Source organism: Streptopelia decaocto (genome assembly GCF_964273445.1).
Source record: "Streptopelia decaocto genome assembly, chromosome: 5".
Taxonomy (NCBI): domain Eukaryota; kingdom Metazoa; phylum Chordata; class Aves; order Columbiformes; family Columbidae; genus Streptopelia; species Streptopelia decaocto.
The window spans coordinates 44,642,649-44,667,945 of record NC_138659.1 but is presented as its reverse complement, the minus strand read 5'-3'; the positions used below and the strand labels follow the sequence as shown (position 1 = coordinate 44,667,945).

Genomic DNA, 25,297 nt, shown 5'->3' with positions numbered 1-25,297 from the left:
TTACCAGGACTGGTGGTTCTCCTCACATGCAGCATTAACATCTCCCCCAGCTACAAAAGGCAGTAGCACAGTTGTTATTTTCAGACTAACACCACAATGATTTCAACCTGTGTGCTGTGCAGGACAGTCCCCTCAAGCTGGAGCAGATTTAGCATAATCCAGAACAAGTGTAGTCTTCACAGGTGGAACATTTTCATGCTCGGTTGGCTCTCTGAGTGGTTCTCTCCACAACAAAAACAAGACTGAAGTCACCGTTTGCCCATTTTTGGTTTTGGCAGGACTTCTATGAACGAACTGTATCAAAATTATTTATCATTACATATAAATAGCAGATGTGAAACCTTAAGTCAAGTGTTGCAGTGGTAATGTCTCAGGAGCTCAAAAAAAAACCAAACCAACAACCAACTACTTGTCACACATGAATGCATGGAAGATGCAAAAACCAGCACACAAAATGGAAGTTTACTCACAACAGCATAAAACCAGGATTAATAGGAAATGTTTCCTTGATGGTTTAGATTAGACCCAGCCTAGCGCAGTATGACAGAAGAGGAAACAACTCTGCAGAATAAAGTCATGGTGGAGCATCTTGCCCCACTCTGTGGGGCAAAAAAATCCAACAGATTTGTTGTAATTCTCTGAAGACAGAGGTTGTCTATTCAGCAGAGAATCTTCAATTATTTAAGCATAAATCACGTTTTCATATTCACATGACCTCAGCTGAATCTCATGGGGGAAAAAGTTACTGACAAATTAATTTGAGCCAGGCTTCAGCCCAATATCATACAGGCAGACAGATGCATTAGAATTTCAATACCAGTACACAGAACATTATGAGATTAATTAACAAAATCCTGAAATGCTAAACATTCACAAAACAGTCCACAGACCCATTCAGCAGAGAGCTTTTGTTTGAGGCAGCCTGATCCCACATGGGTTCTCCCATCCGAGATAGCAAATATTACTACAGTGTAATAATAATGAATTTTGGCTTGAGGATAAAGAGTGAACTCATTCAGGAAGGAGACTAAGAAATTACTGATGTTATCTGACCCACTGCCTGTTCAAAGATGAAGTATTAAAAAATACGTATATCACAGTAACTATGTGATGCCATATACGGCATAACAAATATAAACTCCTCTGCTCTTCCAACAGAATGATTGTTCAAAGTCTCTTGTGATGCCAAGAAAAATTTCAACTCTCAGTTAATTTAACAGGACTGAAAAAAATCTACTACCTCTTCCTCTCCATTCATACTAAGAAATTCTAACACCATATCATCTAGCCGAGCTGGTTGGACATAAGAAGGTGTTCTCAAAGGAAGCAAATTACCCTGTCTGTTACACACATTTGGGAAGGTCTGATACTGCTTGCCCAGAAACCTGCAGTCATTGAGGGATCTCCTGACAGTCTCAGTGTGCTAAAACTGGTCAACTAACAGAAGATCTGGATGGAACACTGTTTTGAAGATCTGCTTAATATCTAGTGAGAAGTGGAAAAAAATGAGATGCTTTCATGCAGGACCAGATGATCTAATTACAGGAGTGAGCTGCGCTGGTGGCACCTGCTAGCACATCCAAGCTAGAGAATCCAAAACTCCTGCCCAGTAACAGCTGATCTTTATACCTTTTAATGGAAGACTTGCCAAGGGCAAAATTGAGGCAATGACTCTGAGTACTACCAACACAAAAGCACATTCAGAGATATCCAGAGGAGTTTTGTCTCCCACAGAAGTCCACTAAATGCTAAGACAAAACACAAACAATATTCTGTAATTGACATTAAAATAGTTTATTGGATAGATAGAATGTGCAGTATGGATAGAAATATACTAAAATACAAAGTCCTCTGGAATATCATGTAGAAAAACCACAATCCATACTTCCACATCTTATTTTTATATACATTGCCAAATGTACTCAAGAGCTTGAATATTTGCATTTTTTCCCCAGTGTAGTCCAAGGCCTTTTTGTTTCTTCAACACAAAATTGTACAGCTACCCTATTTCCTCACTTGGCCTAAAATCTGATTAAATTTTTACATATTCTTCTCTCCCTTGCTAGATCCTTTCAAGCTTGACTTCTGCATCTTTTTCTCCCTTTGTCCCAGGATGCGATAGATTTTTTTCTTAGCCTCCTTTTGCCTCTTGAATTTCTGTTCATCCTCCTTCTGCTTAACTTTGAGATACTCTTTAAGCTGTTCCCGATGTTTTACTTTGGCTTTCTTTATCTTGTAATTATTCACTGTACTCAAAGCACTGAGCAGAGCTGATATCTAAAACAGAAAACAGAGAATCAATAGACAAGAGTTCAGTTTTGGTGATCAAGTAACAGTTTAACCTCAGAGAGCCATATAATGAATCAGAAATTCAGGGTAAGTTCCTAATTATTTCTGCACCTTCTAAAATGGTTTAATCATTTCAGTTATTGGGAAGTTACTCAAAGGTTGAATTTTTGTGAACTCTGATTTTTTGTTAGATGCTATTTAGAAAGCTATGCCTGATTGCTACTATAGACACTTAAGTTTAAGTTTGGATTTTCTTGGCTTTGCAAGCACCCTGTAATTCTCAACTTTTGAAGCAGAGTATTCGCTTCAAGTCCTATCTTTGTGAATAATATATGGCAATGACAACTCAAATAAAAGACTGCAGCTGCCAATTTAAGTCACCCATAATGTGAGAGCACTATATCCAACAGAAATGTAGCACTCCATCCATCCTCTGACAAGGACAAGTCCTACTTATGCTTCAGGTGACCTACTAGTTTAAGAAGTAGACACAATCCACTCAGAGCCAGTTCCACATGCCAAACAGAAAGAAAAGAAATTGCAGGTGATTATATTTCACTAGAGGCATGTATGCCTTTAGCACTAGCAGTAGCTTCAAGTGCTAAAACAATAGTTAGAAAAGGTCTAAGCAACACATTTACCCTTCGGGAGTCCTTGTTTCAGAATAAGTGATAATTACCTTCTTTTCATGAGGCTCCCTGATAACAGCTGGTCTCCACTGGTCTTTTGGAGTCTTGCCTTTCTTCTCCAGATTCTTAGGCTTGTTCTTAAAAGGCAGTGCCTTCTGCAGTGCTTTAGGAATGTGGAGCTTATTGAAATGCCTTTTCTCCCTCACAATGGGCTAAAAGAATGGATATAGAATGTATATAAGCTTTTATTTTGTTTTCCACCTTTCAGGAAAAAAAAAAAAACAAACAAACACAAAAAACCCACCAGAAACAAAGAAAAACACACACCCCCCAAACAAACCACCACCACCACCACCCCCCAAAAAAAAAACAAAACAAAACAAAACAAAAAACAACACCTCCACCAAACACTCAAAAAAGTGTTCCCTGACATCCTTGCACCAAATTGTGAATGGAATGTTTACCGCTATTTTACCATGACCGGAGTCTCAGTAAGCTTTTGGAGAAGACTTCTCCCCTACGGATTGCTTTATAAACTCTCAATGACCCACACCCACCTGTTTTCCACTGCTTTAATCCCTGTCTCATGCCAGGAAAGACTGTGCCTTGTGGATAGAAATATGAAGTCACACATGTGTATGTATGAACATGTATTTAGCTACTCTCGGTCTGCACAGGTCTGAGGCAGAGTGCAAATCTGGCTGTGATCACTGGTTAAAAAAAAAAAAAGACTTATCAAATATACCTTATAGAGAGAATCTTGGTTTTGTTTCAGTTTGATGCCTCGTTCATGCCTCAGCTGGCCTGTTGTCTTCATTCCACTCCAACTATCTTTCTCACCTGCTGGCTTCAGCAAGGATGTCACAGGATTATAAAATGTTGGGATAGAAACAGGATACCAAGTCCTCACAAAGACAATATCTAAAAGAAAACGAAACGTTACTTGGCTGTATAACAACGCGGTTCATCACATGCACGCTTTAAACGAAGAGTGCCTGGATAGAATAGATAACACCTAGACCACATGACAGCACTCTGTTTGGTATATATACCACATCTCTTCAACGTCAGGCAAAAGCAAAGTAACTATTTGTACACTTGGATTCTGCACATCCCCATAAAGTCATAACCAGTACATATTCCCAAAAAGAAGCCAGCTGAATACCACACTATTCATTATTCATGTACAATTAAAAAACTAGCAACAGAGTTCATAGACCTATCTGTGCTTCTACTATTACTAACAAAAAATTATTTGCTTTTCATATGCCTGTTTTTATAAAAGGACTAACTTGCCTTTATTTTGCACTATGCATAATTTTGATAAGTTTAGGAAAACAGAGGTCATATAAACCCAAATAAGCATAAACTCATGTTCTCAACAACACAGTTGACACTAAGCAAACACAGGAGACCATTTACGCATATCCCCTGTATAATTTCCCCAAAAGGTTAGGGAAAAAAAGTTAACTAGAGTTACAATGCCTGTCTGGATTTCTCAGAAAAAAATGCCCTTCTAACACTTGTACCACTAAATACAATTCATCTTCACACTCAAGGAGAAAAGTGAAGACACTTTAAAACACTCAAAGAAACAGGCCTCCAAGACAAACCTTTCCATCTGCATACTATGACTTCTGTGTATAAGCGAAAGAAACTCAACATAAAATCTACTTTTAAAATTTCCTTCTGCATCTCACCAGATATTCCGTTCTCTTTGTATTCACATCTCAATTATCAGATCCCAGAGATTCTGAGACGTGGCTTTTCAATCTGTGAAGCAGGATGAAAGTTGTGTGATAACTTCCATGGAAAGTACAACTTACCACTCATCAGCAACTTGTCTTCAAATGTTGCCCTGAAAGCACCCACTGGAGTTCGAAGGGCCTTTTTGATCTGTCCTCGGATACCACTCACAGTACGAATCGCTGCACCTTCAAATTTAGCCACTTCCAACTGAGAGTTAAACATTCCCTGCAAGTGTGAATTACCACCATCATTCAAGGTGCTAAGTCTCTCTCTGTGACCTACATAGGCCACAAAACCATAAGTAATTCCCACAGGCATATCTTCTAAAGAAACAGGAAGAACATAATATTGTGTTTAGCCTAAGAGTGTTGATCATACCAAAAACCTACTGAGCTGACTTCGAGGTAAGCTACTGAAAATAATCTGCTTAAAGTCATATAGCACAGGCAAGGCTTCTCAACATTAAACATATACATTGAGAATTCTAAACAGAACATACTGAAGATGATCTGTCCAGTTATCTTTTAAAATAATTTGCTGGAACGCAGCCTATCTTAAAAGCAAGTAAGCTGCCTTAATTTGCTGGCTGTGAGACTCTAATACAATATATCTCTCCAAGTGTTGTGGTTCTTTCATAAATCACAAGGAAGACAGACAAAATTCTGTGTATGCTTAGTGCAAACACTTGAGTGCTTCACTGTTGGGATTGGTGCTTAGTTGCTTCTTGTCCCAAGTACAGAAGAAGCTAAGGTCAATGAAAATTCACTTCTGCAGCACTTCTTGCCCCAAACCCTTTTGTAACTGTAATTGTGAAGTTCTACGCACTGACAGAAGTCATCCTTGATCCCAGAGCTGAAACTGAGTGGGATAAAACTGCCTGAATGACACCAGGGACAGGTTCTCATTCTCTAGAGCTATCTGCCACCGTGGGAAGATAATCAGTGGGTTTGAGGAAGGAAGGGGAAAAAAATAAAACAAAACAAAACAAAACCAACCAAACAAAAACACACCAAACCCCCCCTCCCGAATGTGAGCTAGGAGACTGTTCCAGAATTTTTGTCGGGTTAACAATAATTCATATTTCTTGGATAATGATCAGTACCTGTAGCTGACGCTGTGAAGAGAACTCAAAAAAACCCAAGCAGCTACTGAGATCCAGAACACTACGCAATAATAACAGGGAACTTCTGCAGATGGACAGATGGAAGTCCCAGGTTGCATTCCTTCCTAACATGGGTACATGTGGCTTTACAGTATACATACCTACCTTAATAAAACAAGTGTTCTTAAAAATTTTGAATGGAAAACCAGTTAGCTTTAATTTCTTCACAATAGTTACGGATTTATCTAAATCAAGCACAACTCCTGTCGCAGCAATCCGGAAATCAGGCTGAAACATAGAGATAAAAGACACTGCTTAATGTATGTTTACTAAATAGTGAAGAAAACATTTCACTGATAAGATTTCACTGCTTTTTAGAGTCTGAGTTCAGAATTTATAACCTTTACAGGAATACAGCAGCATGACAAATGTGAATGGACTTCATACAAACTAGTTGAGGAGCTGCTGACATAACATCCCTCCCATTCACTAATGAGATTTTCAGAACTGCCATTCTAATTACCTTGGAAGCAATCTAAGAGTCCTTCTTATCTACCTTACTGTGTTCTCATTACAAAACAGAATCTTATTCAGACAGAAAGTCTCAAAGGAGAAGTGCTTTTTGCACCGCTGTAAATCACTATATTGTACCAGGGACACATGATGAAAATAGCCTTTTAATACATGTAACACAATGACTGTGCAATAGGACTTAAGGCATTTTTTAGGAAGGAGGTAATAATGACCACTCTGATTACTGTTCTACTCATTACAATGCCATGCAAAGCTTCTGTTATACATTGTAAGTAAACACAGATTTACCTCTGGGTAACACATATGTGACAAAGGTCATATTTGATAAATACTGCTTTAACGCTACGTAAATTAACTCAGATACCCATAAACATTCTAACAAGACTGAGAGAAACCACACTGAGGGCGAACTTTTTCAACAGGAACATCAGTGTCTCATCCTGTGTAAATTTTAAAAGTTATATAAATACCTAGTACCTGAAAATCATGTAGGTATAAATCCTTCCATAGAAAATAATAAAGCAATATTTGTCATTTTCAGTGTCGCAGATGAAAATTATTAAAAAATAAGCACCTCCACCCAGTTTCCTATCTTAGCACAATACACGTTCCAAAAGCTTGTGTCCACCTGCTTTCTCAGCTCCTACAATATCATCGCTTTAGCATATGTAAAACTTCTTCCCCAAATCTACATATTTTACCAAAGATCCATGGAAAGCAATAATCAACATCTTGTCATAACAAACCTACCGTTGTGCCACTGACAGACTGAACTGCCAAAAATCCTGTCCCCTGAGGAGTGATGGGCCCTACAAGAAAATGAAATTTTAGAATTTATGAAAAGCTTTACTATACAACATCCAGCCTCTCTTTAAAGTCAGAAAAAGCTTATAAATACATGCCAAATATTATCACTAAATAAAACGAAATAAAAGGTAAATAGAGCATTCAACCCATTACTCACATATACAGCCCCATGAAAGTTAAAGGAATGGTTAACAAGAAGTTACTCATGCACCGAAGCATCTGCAGGGCTGGTCCCATAGTGTGTACAAGTGTCTCTCTAATGTAGCCAACAAATAAGGTTCCTCTTTGATACAACACAGCCTAGCAGAATGCTGAGAATTTGATTAAAAGCCAAATAATTAAAAATCATTACTCAAAAAGAATAGGCAACTGCCTGTTTTCCCTTAATATTTGGTGTTATTTTATGTTCCACAGGGAAGACAGCTTTTTAAAGACTTTTCATTCCAAAAGATACTGGCTGTGTTTCCTGATACATCCTCCAAAGCCTAATAATTCCATAATGCTTAAGTGATACCAGATAGTAACTCCAGAATGCCCTCACCCCAAAAAGTGGCTCCACAATGCATATGTTGTGGCGTGTACTTCAGAAGCCTGTGACGTCCATTGTGATCTTCAATGTAGAACATGGGGATAGTCTGAAATCGCCTCCACCCTAATGAGAGGATTAAAGGATCACGTGTCTTAAGTATCTTCTTATACCATCGGTGCTTCTTCAGGCGCAACTAATTAGAAGAGAAGATGAACAATGCTATTACAGGGTAATAACATTAATTCTGAAATTCAAGCCTTAATTTTCAGGAATGATTGAAAGCAACTTCCATCTGAAAGATTTTTTTATTCAGTACACTTCATATCTTCGAACATTCTCATTAACACTAGGTTGACTGGAAAGATAAAAGCTAATCAGTATTTCACTCACTTTGTAGTCATGTTTGTATGCATCTGAGCTAGTATTATATGAAATATGTATATATGTGCTAGTAACTTTTCTATAGGCACTTGTCCACAGACCATGAACCTCAGAGCAATTTAGCAATCATAATATCAGACTTTAGTCCTGAGACTTCTCTGCAGATGAACATTAAACAGTAACTTCTTCCAGTTATCCAGTCAAGCCTGTAAAAATCCATTGTCTGCTACCGTAGTGTTAATTGTGTCAAAACCAAATCCCCTATTCCAGAAGCAAAGATGAAGGTCTCTCTCTGTGTTTACTGTATCTTTAATAAACAAAAAATTAATACTAACTCAAGTCACTCTGAAATACACCCATACTGACATACAAGTGCACTCACAGCTTTGGCTACATACCTGTACGTATCCAACATTTCCTTCACTGTTGCCTAAACCACCCAGGATAATGGGATAATGAGGGTCAAAATTCAGGACAAATTCACATGGGACATTCTCAATCTCTATTCGAACATACATCCCAGGCCGGAAGCCCTCATATTGCACTCTGGTCTCATCATCTTGGTCTTCAAATTCTGCTCGATTAAGCTATGTACCAAAGAGAAAGACACCATGTGTTTTACAAAATTCAAGTATTAACAACTTGTTCATGAGCTGCCAGTTCTATTTAAAACATGCTAACATTTATATAAATCTTTCAGGAATGATCTAATACATTTTGTGACTTTTATTCAGAGCAAGATCTCTGCCACCATGAATTCCTTCCAATTTGAAATCCCAAGTGGGCCTGTTAGTCTACTTGAAAGACAGTACCCAAGAGAAGCAAATGACTGAGTGACTTCTGATATACCTTTCATAATGGTGACTTTGGATTTTAAAGATACAACTGTCAAAAATACATTTTTGATTTAGAAGCTCAAGTACCTTTTAAAGTTAACATCCTGTGCTTTAAGGTGTCACTTTATGAGGAGGCTGGGCTCCTATCTACTCAGCAGCTTAAAAATATTTCCGTGCATCCTCACACTGTATATCATCAAAAGGGTCTTTTAAAGCTCTTCTGTTCCATATTAATGCAGATATTGTGTAAATATTTAACAATATATCCTGGTGAATAACAGAAGCCTCGCATTCCTATTCTAGCTCCTGATGTTCAGCTACCTATAAGATGCCATGCTTAAGCAAACTAATTATTAATTTCATTTCTCAAGGTATTGAGATATGGAACAGATCTTGTGGTCCAAGTTTATTTTTTTTAGAAGGTTTCACACATCCCCAGTTTGAGATCCTTGCACTTCCATCCTGCAGGAATACTGCTGACATGTTTTCTGTAACAGAACTCAAGTGAAATAGTTGTAAATCACCTTGTACACTTTTACTGGAATGTCCTTCCTTACGCTTTAAGTGCTCTTGGTAAGTACATCAGCATACCAGAGCTCATATGATCACTTATGACAGAAGCTAATGTAAAAAGGTAATGATTAATTTAATGACTATTTAGGGCAAGATTTTGTCAGAAAAGAAGACAGTGAAGTTATCAGCAATGTAAGGCAAAGTTCTCCCAAGTCAGCCAAATAAAGAAGCTACCTTTAAGCTTACAAGATTTTATCTAAAAACCAAGGCCTGGAACCAAATCAACACCTCCAATTCTGAATACAGGTATCCTGAAAACTCCTACCACATCTACCAAGCAACGGTCATCACTTATTTTCTCCTCAAATCAACAGTTTGATAAAACAACTGCCACACAGAACTTACTTATCTGTTAATAACATTGCAAAAATTGCAGTAAAAATAATACCAGTAAAATTTTTGACAAAAGTTAGTATGAGAAAGATTTTTTTCCTTCCTATACATACAAAGATGCCTTTTTTTTTTTTTAACTGCTCCTTCATCCCCACTCTTCCCAGAGGGGAAACTTCTCTCTCATGTTTTGGGTTTATTTTGAGACCTGTCATGCTAGTTCCACCACTAAGGGACAAACGGATAACTGTCAAAAACTTTTAAGTAGATAAAGTTGACACATAATGACTTATGCAGTGATTTAGAATATGGTTAACCACTTAAGTCAACTTAAGCTTTCACCTGCTTGGTTTGTTTGCTTTCCACCTAATGGAATAAAAAAGTTAAACCATAAAAAACTGGCAAGCACGTGCTTCTTTGTGTGTACTTTTTCAAGTAGCTCCTGAATGTCATGTTTATCTCTAGGAAAAAACCTTTGGGTAAACTCTATTTTTGAAGATGTATAGTAAGATAAATTGCCAGGTTAACAGTTTGTACCTGTGCTTGTCTATGCATTTCTTCTTTAAGATTATCAAAGTATGTGGCGTCTCCTTCATCATATTCTGCATCAAACATTTCTTTCAGTTTCCGTTTCTTGTCCATGCGCTCCTTTTTCTTTTCTTCCTCCTCTGGATCTGGTTTGGACATTTTTTCATCTTCTTCCTCTTCTTCACTTCCAGACTAATCAACAGTCAAATACATAAAATGCTTCATTGAAAATAAACTATTCTGATTAACAGTTTAATATGTATTGTTAATTTGTTATAATGCAAGTTATTAAACACATTAAAAATATTTCATTTTTTGACAGAAATTAGTTAAGATATTCATGCAAGAACATGTAACTTCAGTAATGACTAAAACATTTCATGATCTAATCATATCCCTCTCCACAGAGAAAATTTCTTAACATTTATTTTAATGTCTGGGAACAGACCATAGAATTGACCTGTTATTCTATAACTAAAATAAGCACACATAATAAAAGCGGAATAAAAAAGTAATTGTTGATAGCACTGAGTAATACTGCATGAGTAATACTACTGGAAGGCAGCATGCTAGAGGCCAGAGAGGAGGAAGTTTGTTCACAGATCATTTGAAAGCCACCAAAATGACACCATTACCCTCAATTTTATAATTAAAGGCAAAGCCACCATGTTGCTCAGACAAAAAAAATGTTGATTTTTCAATCTGCATTGTCACAGACAACTACAGCTGTTCCTGAAAGATATCCAAGTCACAGGATAAAATTGCTTCCACCAGCATAAGAGGCAAAAGGAGGAAACTGTGTCAGTTTCCACAATTTGTTGTGTTTAAACTGAGCTCTGTAATATTCTGTATCAGATGAAGTGACATAGTACAAACAGTTATGATCACATTTGGTTTTAAAATATTGCTCTCATACCTCCAGAACCTCCAGTTCTTGTTTAAGCCTGACACCTACTGTTACATAAGTGAAGGTGAATTTTCCTACATAATTAACTTTAAATAATTCAGTTTGAGACTAAAAACGTGCCATTCTAGATACGTGTAGATTCCAAGGACCGTAATATACATAACTTTTCTCCCTTGTTCCCATTGATTTCTTTCCTATCGATTCATGAAAACTACCTTTATTACATAGAATGCCTATCACTTGATCAGAAACTCATATAAATGTACGTTGCTAAAGAACACACATATACAGGCCAGACCTCATCTCCTTCAGCAGCAGGCTTTCCTTTGTGCACAACACCCGTTTCAAGATCTTCAAAATCTCCATACAGCTCTTCTGCAACAATAAGCACCCAAGATATCTGACAGTTAACCATTCTGTTATATTGCAGTTCACCATTCTGTTGTGTTGTTCCATACAATTTCTCATATTTTCAGTACTGTGTATCTCTCAGTACTGCTTTGTAGATTAGTTTCAGCCCAAATGTTTCTTCTTCCCAACAACAGTTTTCTAAGTTTGTTCTGCCTTCTCTATAGTTCCAGCTGAAAATTCTCAGCTGAACTCAGTGGCTCCTCCTTTTTCCTTTCAATGTCTTTATGATTTCAAAAATTTAAATAAAGTTTAGATCATTCCACATGACCACACAGCACATTAGTTAGAACTCTAATGACACAAGAAACCAGCAAAGCAATCAAGCTCCTATCTTTAATTAAAAAAAAAAATAAAGTTAATTAAAAAATTACATATAGCAGACAATTTTTAAGTTAAAAACAAAAGCTTACAGAAGCCTGTGAAACCTCAAATCATTTTGCATATAACATACAGCCATATTATTAACATTTTCTAAGTATTTCCTACTTCAAACAAATACAAATACCACCTCCAAAACATCTGAACAAAACATCTCACTTTTCAGTCCAATGTCAATGACAAATGTCTTATGTAAATGTTTGTCTTCCCATTAAAAAATATTTTCTGCTTGTTTTTACCAAGACTATCCAACAGAAGAAACCATACATAGAGTGAATAGCTAAACTGGAATATATAACTCAAAGTTGGCACATCTAAGTGTTCACTAAGCACTCCATTTCCTAATTTAAAATAGACACACTATTTTTCAGAAAGTAAATTTTCAGAACGTCCTTCTTGCCTACTGTTTGTACAGAGATTTACAGTGATGTTTAATTATATTAGTATCTGTATGATACTTTAGGCAATATTTTGAAAAAATTTGCAAGTGTATGACTAATGCAAAACATTCATAACTACAAAGCCATACTTTTATTTAAAGTTCTGTGTACGTTAATAATTTTTACAAGTCTTACACATACCATCTTCCTGCAGTAACTTTGCTGCATCTTTGTCATCTTCCCACTTTCCAGTAACAAAGCAGTCCCGAATACTGCTCATAACCTGCAAAATAAGTGTTATCGCCTTGTACAGTTACAGCTTATCATCAACAGAAACATTCTCCAATACGTTCACCACTCCTCCACCTTCCCACCTCAGAGATAATTTGATATTCGCATGCACAGTTCCACATTAGGCCATGAATTACCAAAACTACACAATGTCTCAGCAAAAGCAGGAATGTGAAACCAACTCAACTCTTGCCCAGAGGTCTTTACTCTAACAAGGTCTCTACCTTGCATCACATTTTCACTCGTGATTCCCCTGCTTTTTACTTTTCGGTAAACAAATAGCGAACTACAATCCAGCGAATAGTTAAGAGAGCCAAGCATTATATTGGTGTATTCTAACTTTCCATTCCAGACCTTGGAATCTGTCAGCTTGTAAATACTTCTAATGACAGCAAGCAGCAGATGTGACACTCTGGCCATAGTTCCCATAGGTCTGTGGCAAGGACAACTCAGCAGCACTTTATGAGATGCAGCCAGGACATAACCAGTCTGGGATATGCAGAAACAATTATCCAATGATTATTACCTCTTCTAAATCCCAATCTTGTGGCTTTTCTATCAGAAATTTGGAGCAGTCAAGAGCATTAGCCTTCTGTTTGGATGCTTGGTCTGGACGGCTGACACGAAACAAACCTCCAACTTCATCACCTGCATCCTCACTCTCCTGGTCCTCATCCTCAACAGCTAAATGAAACATACAAGCTGTGATTATTTCCCCCACAGTACCTGCATTACATTCACTAACAACCTCCCTTCTGTCTTATGTTTCACAACACCTGCAGTAGTTCGAGGAAAAAAAAACATGCAAACTTAAAATAGTTTTAAATATAGACAACTGATTAAAAAGGTTCACTGATCCAGTGTAAAATTAATACCCTCATACAAGAACAAAATAAGGTTAACAGCAACCAGGAAGATACTACACACTGTGATCACAGTGAACTGCAGTTGTACAGCTGTTCCACACACAAACAAGTAATTCATTTCACAGATTCCACATAGTTCAAATTTCTTTGAACAATCTGAAATCTGGTTCTATTTGCATAACTGGAATAATCTGAAAAAAATATTTCCCAATACATAAACACAGGATGTTCATTCAATATCATAAGCAGAAACAACACGAAAACAAACTGTGAATAGAAACATTAACCTAGTCTGTAAATCAAGAACACTCCAGAATCTGTCAGCAAGTCTTCCTGCACCTGCATTGTGGAAAGTTTACAAAGATGAATTCTCATTGTATTCTATAGAGGTTCTGCACGATGAGGTTTGTGCACTCAGAAAACTACTTGAAAATTTGCAAATTAAACAAGACGAGTTATACACATAACAATTTTCTCTTCCCTTTGAGACGGCTAGCTTTTTTTCTTTGACAAACGCCCTTATTACAGACATGACAATACTAAGTCATGTCTAAGAGAATATTCCCCTCTCAGTCACTGTGAGACAGAAGCTCCTGAAAACAGCCAACAAACAACGTCCCTCTGTGAAACAAGTCAATTCCTATTATACAATGGATTTGCGTAACAACTACCAGATACTTACATAAATTATCAAACATAAATATTTGTGGGGAGATAGTCATACCAGAAAACATGAGTAAAAATCAAGTAGTTCTGAAAATGAGCTCAAAATGCTTTTTATTGGAAAAGTAAAAACTTACTTTATTCAATTAGTGAAAATGAGTATCAGCAATTTAAAAAGTCATGAGTATCAGCAATTTAAAAACCTCTGAAGCCTCCCACCAAAAGGCAACGCTCAAAGATTCAGACTTGCAAACTTGGCAACAGCTATAAAGCTACCTTATATTAAGACAGTACAAGTTTCCAGCCAGATCCGTACCTGTTCCATATACGAGTTTACGAAGATTGGGGGTTGAACGTTGCTGTCTTAGAAAGGCCTCAGCTGCCTTCTGTGTAAGGTCCTCTTTCCACTTGAGTGCACCTGAAAAGAGAAAAAAAAAAATGCATTCTACCCCCAAAAAAGGACAATAATTAGGAGGAGACAAATAATTTAAATAAGAACATGACCACGACAGGCTTAAGAAATGTAGACACAACCCACAGTTTCTTTTTTTCCATACTCCATATATACACAGAAACACGAATTGTGGCTAACAAATTATATCACTGTTGGTTCGTTTTTTTCTGATTAATCCTATTTTAGGTCAAAATTTTAAGAGATTATAAGCAATAGTAACAGATTTGGTTATTTTATGATACATGTCTTCTTCACGGACTCACAGACTGTTTGAGGTTGGAAGGCACTTCTGGAGGTCATCTTGTCCAGCCTCACTGCTCAAGCAGGATCACCTGGAGCAGATGGTTTTCAAGTATCTCCAAGGATGGAGATTCCACAACTTCCCTAGGCAACTCATTCCGGTGCTCAGTCAGTAGTTAATACATTTTAGTAACACTCCCCAAAGAATGTTCTTTTCTTATTAAATGTGATAAGAGCATCATAACGTGTTTTACATGCACAGCCACAAAGACTAAAGTGGAAGAGAAAAGTATGCAGAATCAATTAAGTTTATAAAATAAACAACCCCCATTTTAGAGGAAGGAAACCCAAGACCCGCGTATTACATTGCAAATCAAAGGCTTAAGAGCAGATAATCCCAGGTTTTCAAACTTGAACTTTGCGACTTAACAACTATATATATATTAGAGGGGCAACATTATATAATATTTATAATATCCATTAACAACGAACCCGATTAAAAATGGACAGCAAAAACTTATAACATTTACAGTCTACCTGTTGTGTCAGCAGAAAAATCTATTTTTTCTTCATACTCCTCTTCCTCTCTCAGTAGATTCTCCACATCATCATCCTCAGCTTCTACAGATTTAAGTTTAGTCGGCTTAATACGACCAGATTTCTTTGCTTCAGTGTCCCGAATCCCCTTCCTATTTGACTCTTCAACTTCTGATTCATCATGTGATCCTTCTTCATCATCACCCTCATCAAGGGAAGAGTTTTCAACCTCAGATTCCGATGCCTCTTCTGCTGTGCAGTTTCCTGAATCTGTAGTGAGCACTGCTTTTCTTTTCAGACTGTGATCTGAGATTTGTGATCTCATTTCCGTACCTTCACTATTTATTTCATGCTGCTTAGATTCAGCTACTTTTTCGCTTGCAGACTCAAATTCACTATCTGAGCTCTCATTTTCGTAAGTACTTTGCTCATCCTCCTCTTCCTCCTCATCTTCCTCCATCTCATTATCTTCAGGGGCACTTGTTCCTCCTTCTCCCTCAGAACTCATTTCAAGATCATCATCACTGTCTGCAAATGCTGGCAGTTCACTAACAGTTGCTTCTTTAGCAATCTCTGTTTTCAGACGCTTGGTTCTCCTGAGACCCATCTCTTCCCCTAATAGCTCTCTGTCACTTTCTTCCTCAGCATCCTCATCATCACCATCACTTCCATCCTCAGACATTGCTGCTTCTTCTTCTTGGTCATCTTCTTCATCACTTACTGCATCATCATTTTCTTTCTCCTCTTCTTCAAATAATGCCTTCCGACGTACTCTCCCAGTCTTCAAATCGATCTGTCTCTCTTCTTTTGGCATCACAAACCTGTTTTCCCAAAGATCACAGTCAGAGTAAAATGGCAAAGTGCAAGGAAATTTTAATGAAACAATGAAGCTTCATGTTAACATTTAAAAATATTTCAAAATTTTGTTTTAATAAAAACAGAGTATGGTTATGGAGAACATTAAAAAGGCAATGGAGTTAAGTACAGAACACCTCTTAACTCAAGAATACATCCCATGTTATAGCCATAAATAATTCTAATATATTTATTCATTTTCCATGGAATGCAAATAGGTTATACAATGAATTTTACCGAAGATTATGACCACCATTCTCCAAAACTCTGAAGAGAAATAGAAATTTGCTGGTTAGGGCTATATCCGCAAGAAATTCCTGGAAGGCAGAACTGTATTGCTTGCTAAACTTTTCTAATATCAATTATTTCTGTCTCAAAATGCACATGTGGCATATGAGTAGTCTCAGAAGAAGAAGAATTAGGCATTAAGCCATTCTACTAACTGTGCTCTGCTGAGAATTTTAGCTAAATAAAGAGCCTGAAATTAAAGATACATTCATGCTTGAACACTGCTCAGCATTCAAAACTTACTCTTGTCCTACATCTTCTGAACCTAAGGGTCTGGAGTCCATGAAGAGAGAGACCTTGCTTGACGCCATCTTGACATCAATGGCTGAATGTGTGGAGATGAGGCTCTGAACTAGTTCGTGATTTGGTCTCACTTCCTCCTGGAAAGTCAAGATGGTTTACTTTTCAATTAAAGTCAATAAACAAATTTCTAATGAAGAGGTAACAGAGTCTTTAATCTGCCTAAAACAGCAGAAATACACATAAGCAAGAAAAAAATGCCAAAGCATTTAAAAAACCCTCATTTTCTCAGAATAGCAAGGTTTCCCTTCCCCTCTTGACATTTCAAGAATGCATACAACATTAACCCAAGAAAAATTACAGGGGGCCTCCTTCACAGTATGCAAGCACTATAATAACCATCAGCAAGCACACATTATCACAGACCCAAACGTATTTAACATTTGGCAAAATACAGGGGAAAACAATTGAATTTGACCTGTTTGTATGCAAATGTTTTCCACCTCTCCCCTCCCTTTGAACGGTCAAATGCTCTAAGTGTTCTCCCACAATCACCCTGCCCTGCAAATAAGAGTGATAATATCCCAATACCAGAAGACTTTATAAATCTAAAGTCAACACTTGGAAAGTTTAAGAAACTAACTTTAGGTACTTACTAACTACTCTTTCAAGTATTTTACACAATATTTTACAGAGATAATAAAAATATCCCTCATCTGAAATCACTTAGAGGAAGAAAAAGAAATTACCCACTATGGATATAATAAGATTGGTTATCTTAAAGAAGCTTATTTTTAAACATTTATTTTGACCCTAAGGATAAAACCTACAGTTTGGAAGAGAATTCAGACCATCAACAGCATCCCCTCACCTCTTCTTTTTCATGAGCGTGGCTTCCACCAAGGTCAATATAAACAGCATCTTTATCATACACAATGCCCCCAACTCCTGAAAGAGGAGCATACACCAGTTTCTCTTTCTCATTTAAAGAGCGCTTCTTCTGCTGCTCAGGTAGAGCACAGGGGTCTGGTAGGAAACTCACATCGCTCACAGTAAAGTCTCCTACACCTGGGATGACAGACAAGCAAAACAACCAGGTTTTCACAAAGTTTTGCTCCTGGAATTTGTACAATTCACCATGAAAAAATTAAAGCAGCCACACCACACAAAAAAACATTGTAGCATTCAGTGATGCATCAACAGCAAGCTCTGTAGCCAACATCCAATTCTTCTGCCTTACTCTGAACTTTTGAGAACCAAACATGAGTTCACCCGAATACTGCAAAGCTTTGGGTTTCCTTGCCTGTTTTTAAATGAGAAAACTAGTGACTCACTTCTCTGAGTAGGTCTGTAAATTTATTATTGAAGTATTTCTCAATTTAAGCTTTTAAGTCATTCACTTAAAATATTACATTTATTCAATGAATATGAGAAATTTTACAAAAGCCAAATTTATTTTTCACTATTAGGGTTGGAGTGTTTTGCACTTCAAGCACCTTTTAAAATCTTCAGATACTGGCAATATTCTGTTTAATGCTGCAACAAAACTATTTACAAAGATTTTTTACAACATGTATTATCAAAAAAAATTCCTAAAAGCAAAACATGTATTTAAGAAGGTAAAAAATCAGTTTAAAGATATAAATCATTCCACAATAAAAATAGCAACAGCTATGTTGTTATTCATAGATCAGTACAAACCCAGTTTTAAGAATCTGTTAAATTACCTGGCATATGAATTTGACTTTTGTTTTTCAGGTGTGCTCCTCTCAAGTATCCATAAAGTGATATCTTCCTGTCACATTTGGGATTGACTCGAACATCTTCTGGGTTTGTCAACTCTTCCATTCTACCCAACATTAAGGAAAAAAAAAGCGTTAGAATATCCAGCAGTCCTAACAGTAACTTTTGAAAAAATGTAATGTAGGAAAAGATAATTGCAGCATCAGTGCTGCGACTGCGTGCCCTGCAGACTCTAATAATCAAAAAAGAATGATCATAAGAAAAGAATTCACAGAAAAAAGTATCTTTGAAAAATATTTTAAATTGTATTTTAAAACTTGCATAATCATGTTCAACAATATATTTCCAGAAGACTTCTTGACATTTCACTGAACATCTACTGCTTTCTTAGCACGTCTTAATTATTGTTTATATACTTTCCACACACAAATCCTCTTCAAATCAATTTCGTCATTAGATGGAAAACAGAATAACCACCCTAAAACAGCTGAAAGATGCATTCCCTGCAGCCACACAATACCTTCTTTTTCCTAATCATGGCAGGGAGCAACACAAAAACTACCACAGGAAAGGGAAACTTCGGCTGTTTTCAGGCAGATGAGGGAGAAACTCCCTCCAGAGCTCCTTTCTACACTGCACATGGCAGGAAACACAGACACACAGCCAAGGAGGGGATGGGACACATGTTCTGGCTGCAGATCAGCTTCAAACTGGCCCAACAACCAACAGTTACAACAACTTAAAAAATGTTACTGAATGACTACAGAGTATTTTTTTTTCTAATTTTTCCTCATTTTACTTTGTGTATTTTGCAGGACTTTGCAAGATGCTTACCTACTTCTCTGACAGTTTTTTCTAAAGAATTAGAGCTTTAAAAGAGACTTATTCTAAGCACCTAGGATTCTTGTGGGAGTTTAGTCATAACTGCAAGGATTCTGGCAATAAAATATGAAAGGTGAGGTAATTTCTCAGATAGGCACAGCCACCATCAAGATTCCTTCCACGTTCCAAAGAGACTGTGAAGTAAATGCTATACGTGGAGATGGAGCAGAAGGGATGTTCCAGGAAACTCAGAAGACTAATTTGCCAGCTGTTGATAAATTGCTGGAATGCTACTCCTTTTCCACAGAAAGTCAATATAATCATCAACAAGCAGAATTACTTTTAACTCTTTTTTCAGTGTTTCAAAAGTGTTTACTATATACCAAAGGCCTATCTACATGATCTGATGCAAGTGAAAACTGAATGGCGAAAGTTATTGGCACAAACCTGAAGCATATGCTTTCATTTCCCCAAAGCCATCCAGATAACTCCACATATCCATTCACACACAGAGCTGACTGGCTCTAATATTATGGTTCTTTTTAAACAGCAATGCACTATCTACACTAAGATGGATGAACAGAGAGAAAAGCACACACCTGTCTGCGAGAACATACGGGTGAGACGTCTGCCAAGTAAGAGGTCGGAATTTCATAACTGAGATAAAACGCCCCAAATTGTGAACTTCCTGCTTTTGGTATTCCCCGTGAACCATCCCAGACAGATAAAACAGCTTAGCACCCTAAACACATTAAAGAGGCATAAAAACATTAAACATCAATTTATTACCTACAAAGCTAAAAACGTAATGCAATTGTAATTTGTAAATCATAACCATAAATTACAGGTTACAACTGGTTGCAAAAGAACAAACTAACTAGTTTACTTCAACAAAGTTGTCCCTAACATCTTCAGAGGAAAACAACCCACATACAGAAAACTTCATACAAAGGTTCATTTGTCTCTCAGACTTACAAGCAGATCCTCCTTGCACAGTACCTGAATAACAGATCTTTTTAGTAGCATCACATGTTTAGTAGCTAGTCACACTGGGGTAGAGAATAATTAAACAAGTATTTTAGCAAATGGAAGAAAGATTACGTAATCTGATACAACAGCAGCATTGTACATTTGTAGTATTATTTAAAAGATGTAAGAACATAACAAGTATTCAAGTATTGCCCCCCTTTTAATTTAGCTTCCATAATGCAAAATGTATGGAAAAATTAATGTTGAATGTCATACCGGATACACTTCAGTCCAGAATCTGTGCTTTAATTTCTTTTTAGTCTTCTTTAATTGTTTGTTGTTCTTGAATGTATCCAGGTGGGTGAGAACTCCCATAATTTTGGGAAAGCCATGCACCTGACAAATGTTCAGGAATTCAAATGTTTCCATCTCAAATCCAAAGCTGGCATCAATAAGCATCAGAACCTGAAAACACAATATCAGCATTTCACTATAACAATACCACAGTGCCCACATCAGGTAATTTCAAAGACCACACCTTTAAAGTCATAAGGCACTTGGGAACCAAAATCTTGCGAAAAGTTTTGTTCTTTATTTTCACATAACCTGAAAATCAACTTGGGCTTTTTAATTAAAGTATAGATTAAAGTATAGATCTTAGATGTTTTAGAAGTTAGTGAGGCTTAAGAAATCAAATCTCTGCTTCCAGTCAATCAAATCTCCTTTATATAGGTTTGATTTGCTCATTGTCTCCAAGAAAACTACACAAGAATAAGACTGCTCTATGAAAGCAACAACATACAGGATCATGTTAAGGTCTGCACAAGTGTTCACTTGGTGAATTAAAACATGCAGTACTGAGTATCTTTCGATATTTCCAGGAATATCTGAGAAAATTAATAAAAACTGCATATCTCTGTCTTGGATGCACTAATGTCTCTAAGGCCAAATCTTTCAGCTAAATGAGACAAACTTACTTCACACATTGCAATTACTGTTATGCATCACTAAAACACACTGACAATGAAAACCAGCACCCAACAGCCACATGAAAATTGAAGTCAAGACATCTTAGGGCCTCAGCAATCAAGAATTTAAAACACGTGGGAACTGATGACAGAGATCTGCAAGCAATTATGTAATCTCAGCCTCCTAACAACAGAAACCAATAGATTATCAGCATCACCACGTGCATGAGAATCTCAAACATCTATCATATCTACTACCAGAAAATTTTTGTAATTTTTTAATATATCTCCCTTCCTCGAGCACAAAACATGCAACAGTATATATGTATTAGTGCATGCATTTAGATAGTTAATATTTAGGTAAGGATCCCAAACCCTAAGCAGCTGTGAATAATATATCCCAAATCTACACATAACGTAAAGTTCTAAAGACACAAGTGGATCATGCAGTGGGACCCCAAGATCCGTTGACATCGAGAACTGAACCAAAAGCTACAAGTAAATTACAATGGTGACCACACTACTGAAATCAGTCATATTGCTACACTGCAATCTTCAAAGCTGGAAATATCAGAGTAGTAAACTAATAAACTAGTAAACTAATAGATCTTTCTACTAGTAAACTAATGGATGCTTCTACCTTATATATTAGTTGAAAACTTCCTGACTAAAAATCATTTTCAGATTTTACACGGTTTGACCAAATCTCTTAATGAAAAGTCATGTTATCACCTTGGCTTGCGATAAGATCTTAATTAAAAGTTTACCAGTTGCATTAGCAATGAAGTTCAGTTGCATTTCCATCCTTCCACACCCTCCCCACCGCCACCACCACACACACACACTTTATTTCTCCCCACATCCAGGATGAGGAAAGTCCTAGGATTTGTTCCAGAAGATTAGGTTTATTGTCAAGCTTAGTCCCATTCTCTCTGAAATGAAAGACAGTTTTGCCTTTGATAGCAGTGAATAATCAGACACTGGTGCAGTCCACCCAAAAGGAGTATTTTCAATATAATTATAGTAGAAATCACACGCCATTGTTAACTTACCAAATCAGCAACTTTAGCCAGGTCAATCATAGTGTTAATGTCACATCCACATTCAATAATAGTTAGCCTGCGTTTTTTACCTGAAAACAGTATTCAAAAAATGAAACAGAGGGACCAAGCTTTTCTTTTCAGGTCACATTCCTGAAGTTCCTAGAATTTGAGTCCCAGATACTTTTTATCTAACACACAAAAACCAGAACCCAGCGGAAAAGGAAAACCTAGGGCAAGTTTGAGGGATGGAAGAAACTCTGGGAAGAAGAAGGGAAAAAAAAAAAAAAAAAAAGGACAAGTCCTTCAAAAGCCCAAATCTCACTATTCTTTTACTAAGCATGCCTGATAACACATCCAAATGATTTCTTAAAAATGGCCGAAAATTACAATAGCAGGCACACATCCTAGCTCTAAAATCCAGACAAACAAGGAATGCAAAATAAGCATTTCCACTGCTCATATATTTGTTCTCACCTGAAACAATTGTAACAGGACCCCGGATTTCAACCAGTTTCTGCCTTGTGAAGTTCTTAATGAGACATTTTATTAACGTGCTCTTCCCAACCTTGGGAGGGCCAACTACAACCACCACCACAGGAGGTGGCTCCAAAGGAGTACGGTCAACCACAGGAATGTGATGTTTTTTAGTCTTCAAATCCTGAGTTCTGAGAAGAAATTTGTAATAAATACAGAACTTTAAAAAGAGTAACATTCATTCTTTGAAAATCTTCAGTATTTGCAAGAGGCTGGACACAAAGGTTCACCAAGAACCCAAATACTACTTTGTATGTGGAACTCCCACTAAGTCTAAGGAGCTATACACATTTTTTCCCGTTAAGACTAAGACAGCTGTAACACGTGACAGAGATGCAGAAAGCATCTCACTGCTGACATACACATAAACTGCAACACCATGGGGTGAATGATGAAACCCATGTGAGCACACCAGTGAAAACTACACTATGTATATCTCTACACAGAGCTAAGAAGAAACCCCAGCCAACACCTGCCCATCCAGCCAACACTGCATGTTCTATAACCAATTCCCACGTCTTACCTATGGAAAGTTCTGGCCATCCGCACCGCAGACTGGACTGTAAAGGCTTTGGGGTTTCTCTTCCGAGCATCCTCCTCATCTCCTATTCCCAAGTCATTGAGATAACGCTTCCTTTTTTTCTCTGCCTTTGGCCCACTATGCTTTGCACGATGCTTCTTCTTCTCTTTTTCCTCCATCTTATTCTAACAACTGTTTACAATCGATACGATGTGGGTAGCTCGTGTGACACTGTGCACAGCTGACAAGGGAAGAAAACGCAGTCAGCACAAACAGGACACGCACAGCAGCATCGCGTAAACATCGCTTAACCACCTAAAATAGCATCTAATTCCTGTCCTGTCTGGCCGCGCACGAAAAGCACCGCACCCGCCTGTGTAAAGCGGCGCCCCAGGCTGAGCCGCTCCGGGCCGAAGGGCTCGGCCCAGGCTGGGCTCCGTACCCGGCAAGACGCGGGTCTCGGGCCGGCCGGTGCAGGGGGCTGCCGGGCACACCGCGGACCGTCCCCGCACCCCCAGAGGCAGCGCAGAGGGTTCCCCACCGGGCCGCTCCGCCGGGCCGCCGCCACTCACCTGTCCCGCCGCGCCGCAGACTCCGCGTGGAGCCGCACCGGCCAGCCCGCAATGGCGGCCCCCCGGAAACAGCGGCTGCGCCTGCAGTTCCGGGGGAAGCGGCTGCGGCGGAGCCCCATTGCCGGCGCACACGGCGGCGGCCCGGGTTATGCGGTCAGTCACCGCAGCGCCCACCAGTGGCTGTCCCGGTACGAACCAGCTGCCGTGGCCACAGAAATCAATGAGAAAAAGATCATTAAAAACAAAACTAAAACAAACAAAACCCCCACAAAACAAACAAAAACCACAAAACAAACAAAACAACAACAAACACAAACATGGAAAGTCATAGAACGGTTTGAGTTGGAAGGGACCTTGAAGATGATCTAGTTCCACCCCCTGCCATGGGCAGGGACACCTTCCACCAGACCAGGTTGCTCAAAGCCCCGTCCAGCCGGGCCTTGAACACCGCCAGGGATGGGGCATCCACAGCTCCTCTGGCAGCCTGTGCCAGGGCCTCACCACCCCCATGGGGAAGAATTTATTTCTTATATCTAATCTAAATCTACCCTCTTTCAATTTAAAGCCATTACCTCTTGTTCTATCACTACATGCCCTTGTAAATAGTCCCTCTCCAGCTTTCTTGTCGGTGCCCTTTAGGTACCAGCAGGCTGCTATAAGGTCTCCCAGGAGCCTTCTCCAGGCTGAACAACCCCAACTGTCTCAGCCCATCTTCACAGGACAGGTGCTCCAGCCCCCTAATCATCTTCATGGCCCTTGTCTGGACTTGCTCCAACAGATCCATGTCCTTATGTTGGGGGCCCCAGAGCTGGACACAGCACTGCAGGTAGGGTCTCACTAGAGTAGAGGGGAAAATCTCCTCCCTAGACCTGCTGGCCACACTTGTTTTGATACAGCCCAGAACATGGTTGGCTTTCTCAGCTGTGAGCACACATTGCTGGTTCACATTGAGATTCTCACCCAGCAACATCCCAAACTCTTTCTCCTCAGTGCTGTTCTTTGTCCATTCTCCACCCAGACTGTATTTGCATTTGGGATTGCCCTGACCCATGTGCGGGATCTTGCACTTGGCATTGCTGAACTTCATGATCCTTACCAAGGACTTTGGGGGGGCTTTCCAGTGCCATGAACTCAGAGGAAAAGTACTTAGATGGGGTCTTTTTTCAGACACCAAGTCCACCACCCCGTAAGGACATGACTAGGCATGCAGGAGTCAGGGCACTCAAGGTGAGAAGTAGTTGTTTATCTCAGGCCTGTGCCTACACCTTAGGGAAAGTCCTCCTGAAGTTATTTATAGGTACAGGCCCTGCTTAATTAAGTGAATAGCCC

General features: G+C 38.4%; 1 protein-coding gene across 1 annotated transcript; it reads right to left on the bottom strand.

Moving 5' to 3' along the window:
• Nucleotides 1–1,778: 1,778 nt before the first annotated feature.
• Nucleotides 1,779–24,053, bottom strand: BMS1 (BMS1 ribosome biogenesis factor). Its single transcript, XM_082054374.1, has 23 exons — nucleotides 23,969–24,053; nucleotides 23,400–23,637; nucleotides 22,817–23,007; nucleotides 22,352–22,431; nucleotides 20,608–20,796; nucleotides 19,962–20,104; nucleotides 18,525–18,646; nucleotides 17,669–17,865; nucleotides 16,801–16,937; nucleotides 15,415–16,235; nucleotides 14,500–14,601; nucleotides 13,181–13,338; nucleotides 12,565–12,646; nucleotides 11,493–11,569; nucleotides 10,297–10,479; nucleotides 8,419–8,607; nucleotides 7,652–7,832; nucleotides 7,054–7,112; nucleotides 5,935–6,057; nucleotides 4,745–4,892; nucleotides 3,664–3,839; nucleotides 2,969–3,130; nucleotides 1,779–2,277 (listed from the first exon to the last, which is right to left on the bottom strand). Exons 2-23 carry the CDS (start codon nucleotides 23,573–23,575, stop codon nucleotides 2,041–2,043), a joined length of 3,933 nt encoding a protein of 1,310 aa, XP_081910500.1. The 5' UTR covers nucleotides 23,576–23,637; nucleotides 23,969–24,053; the 3' UTR covers nucleotides 1,779–2,040.
• Between the last annotated feature and the right edge of the window lie 1,244 nt (nucleotides 24,054–25,297).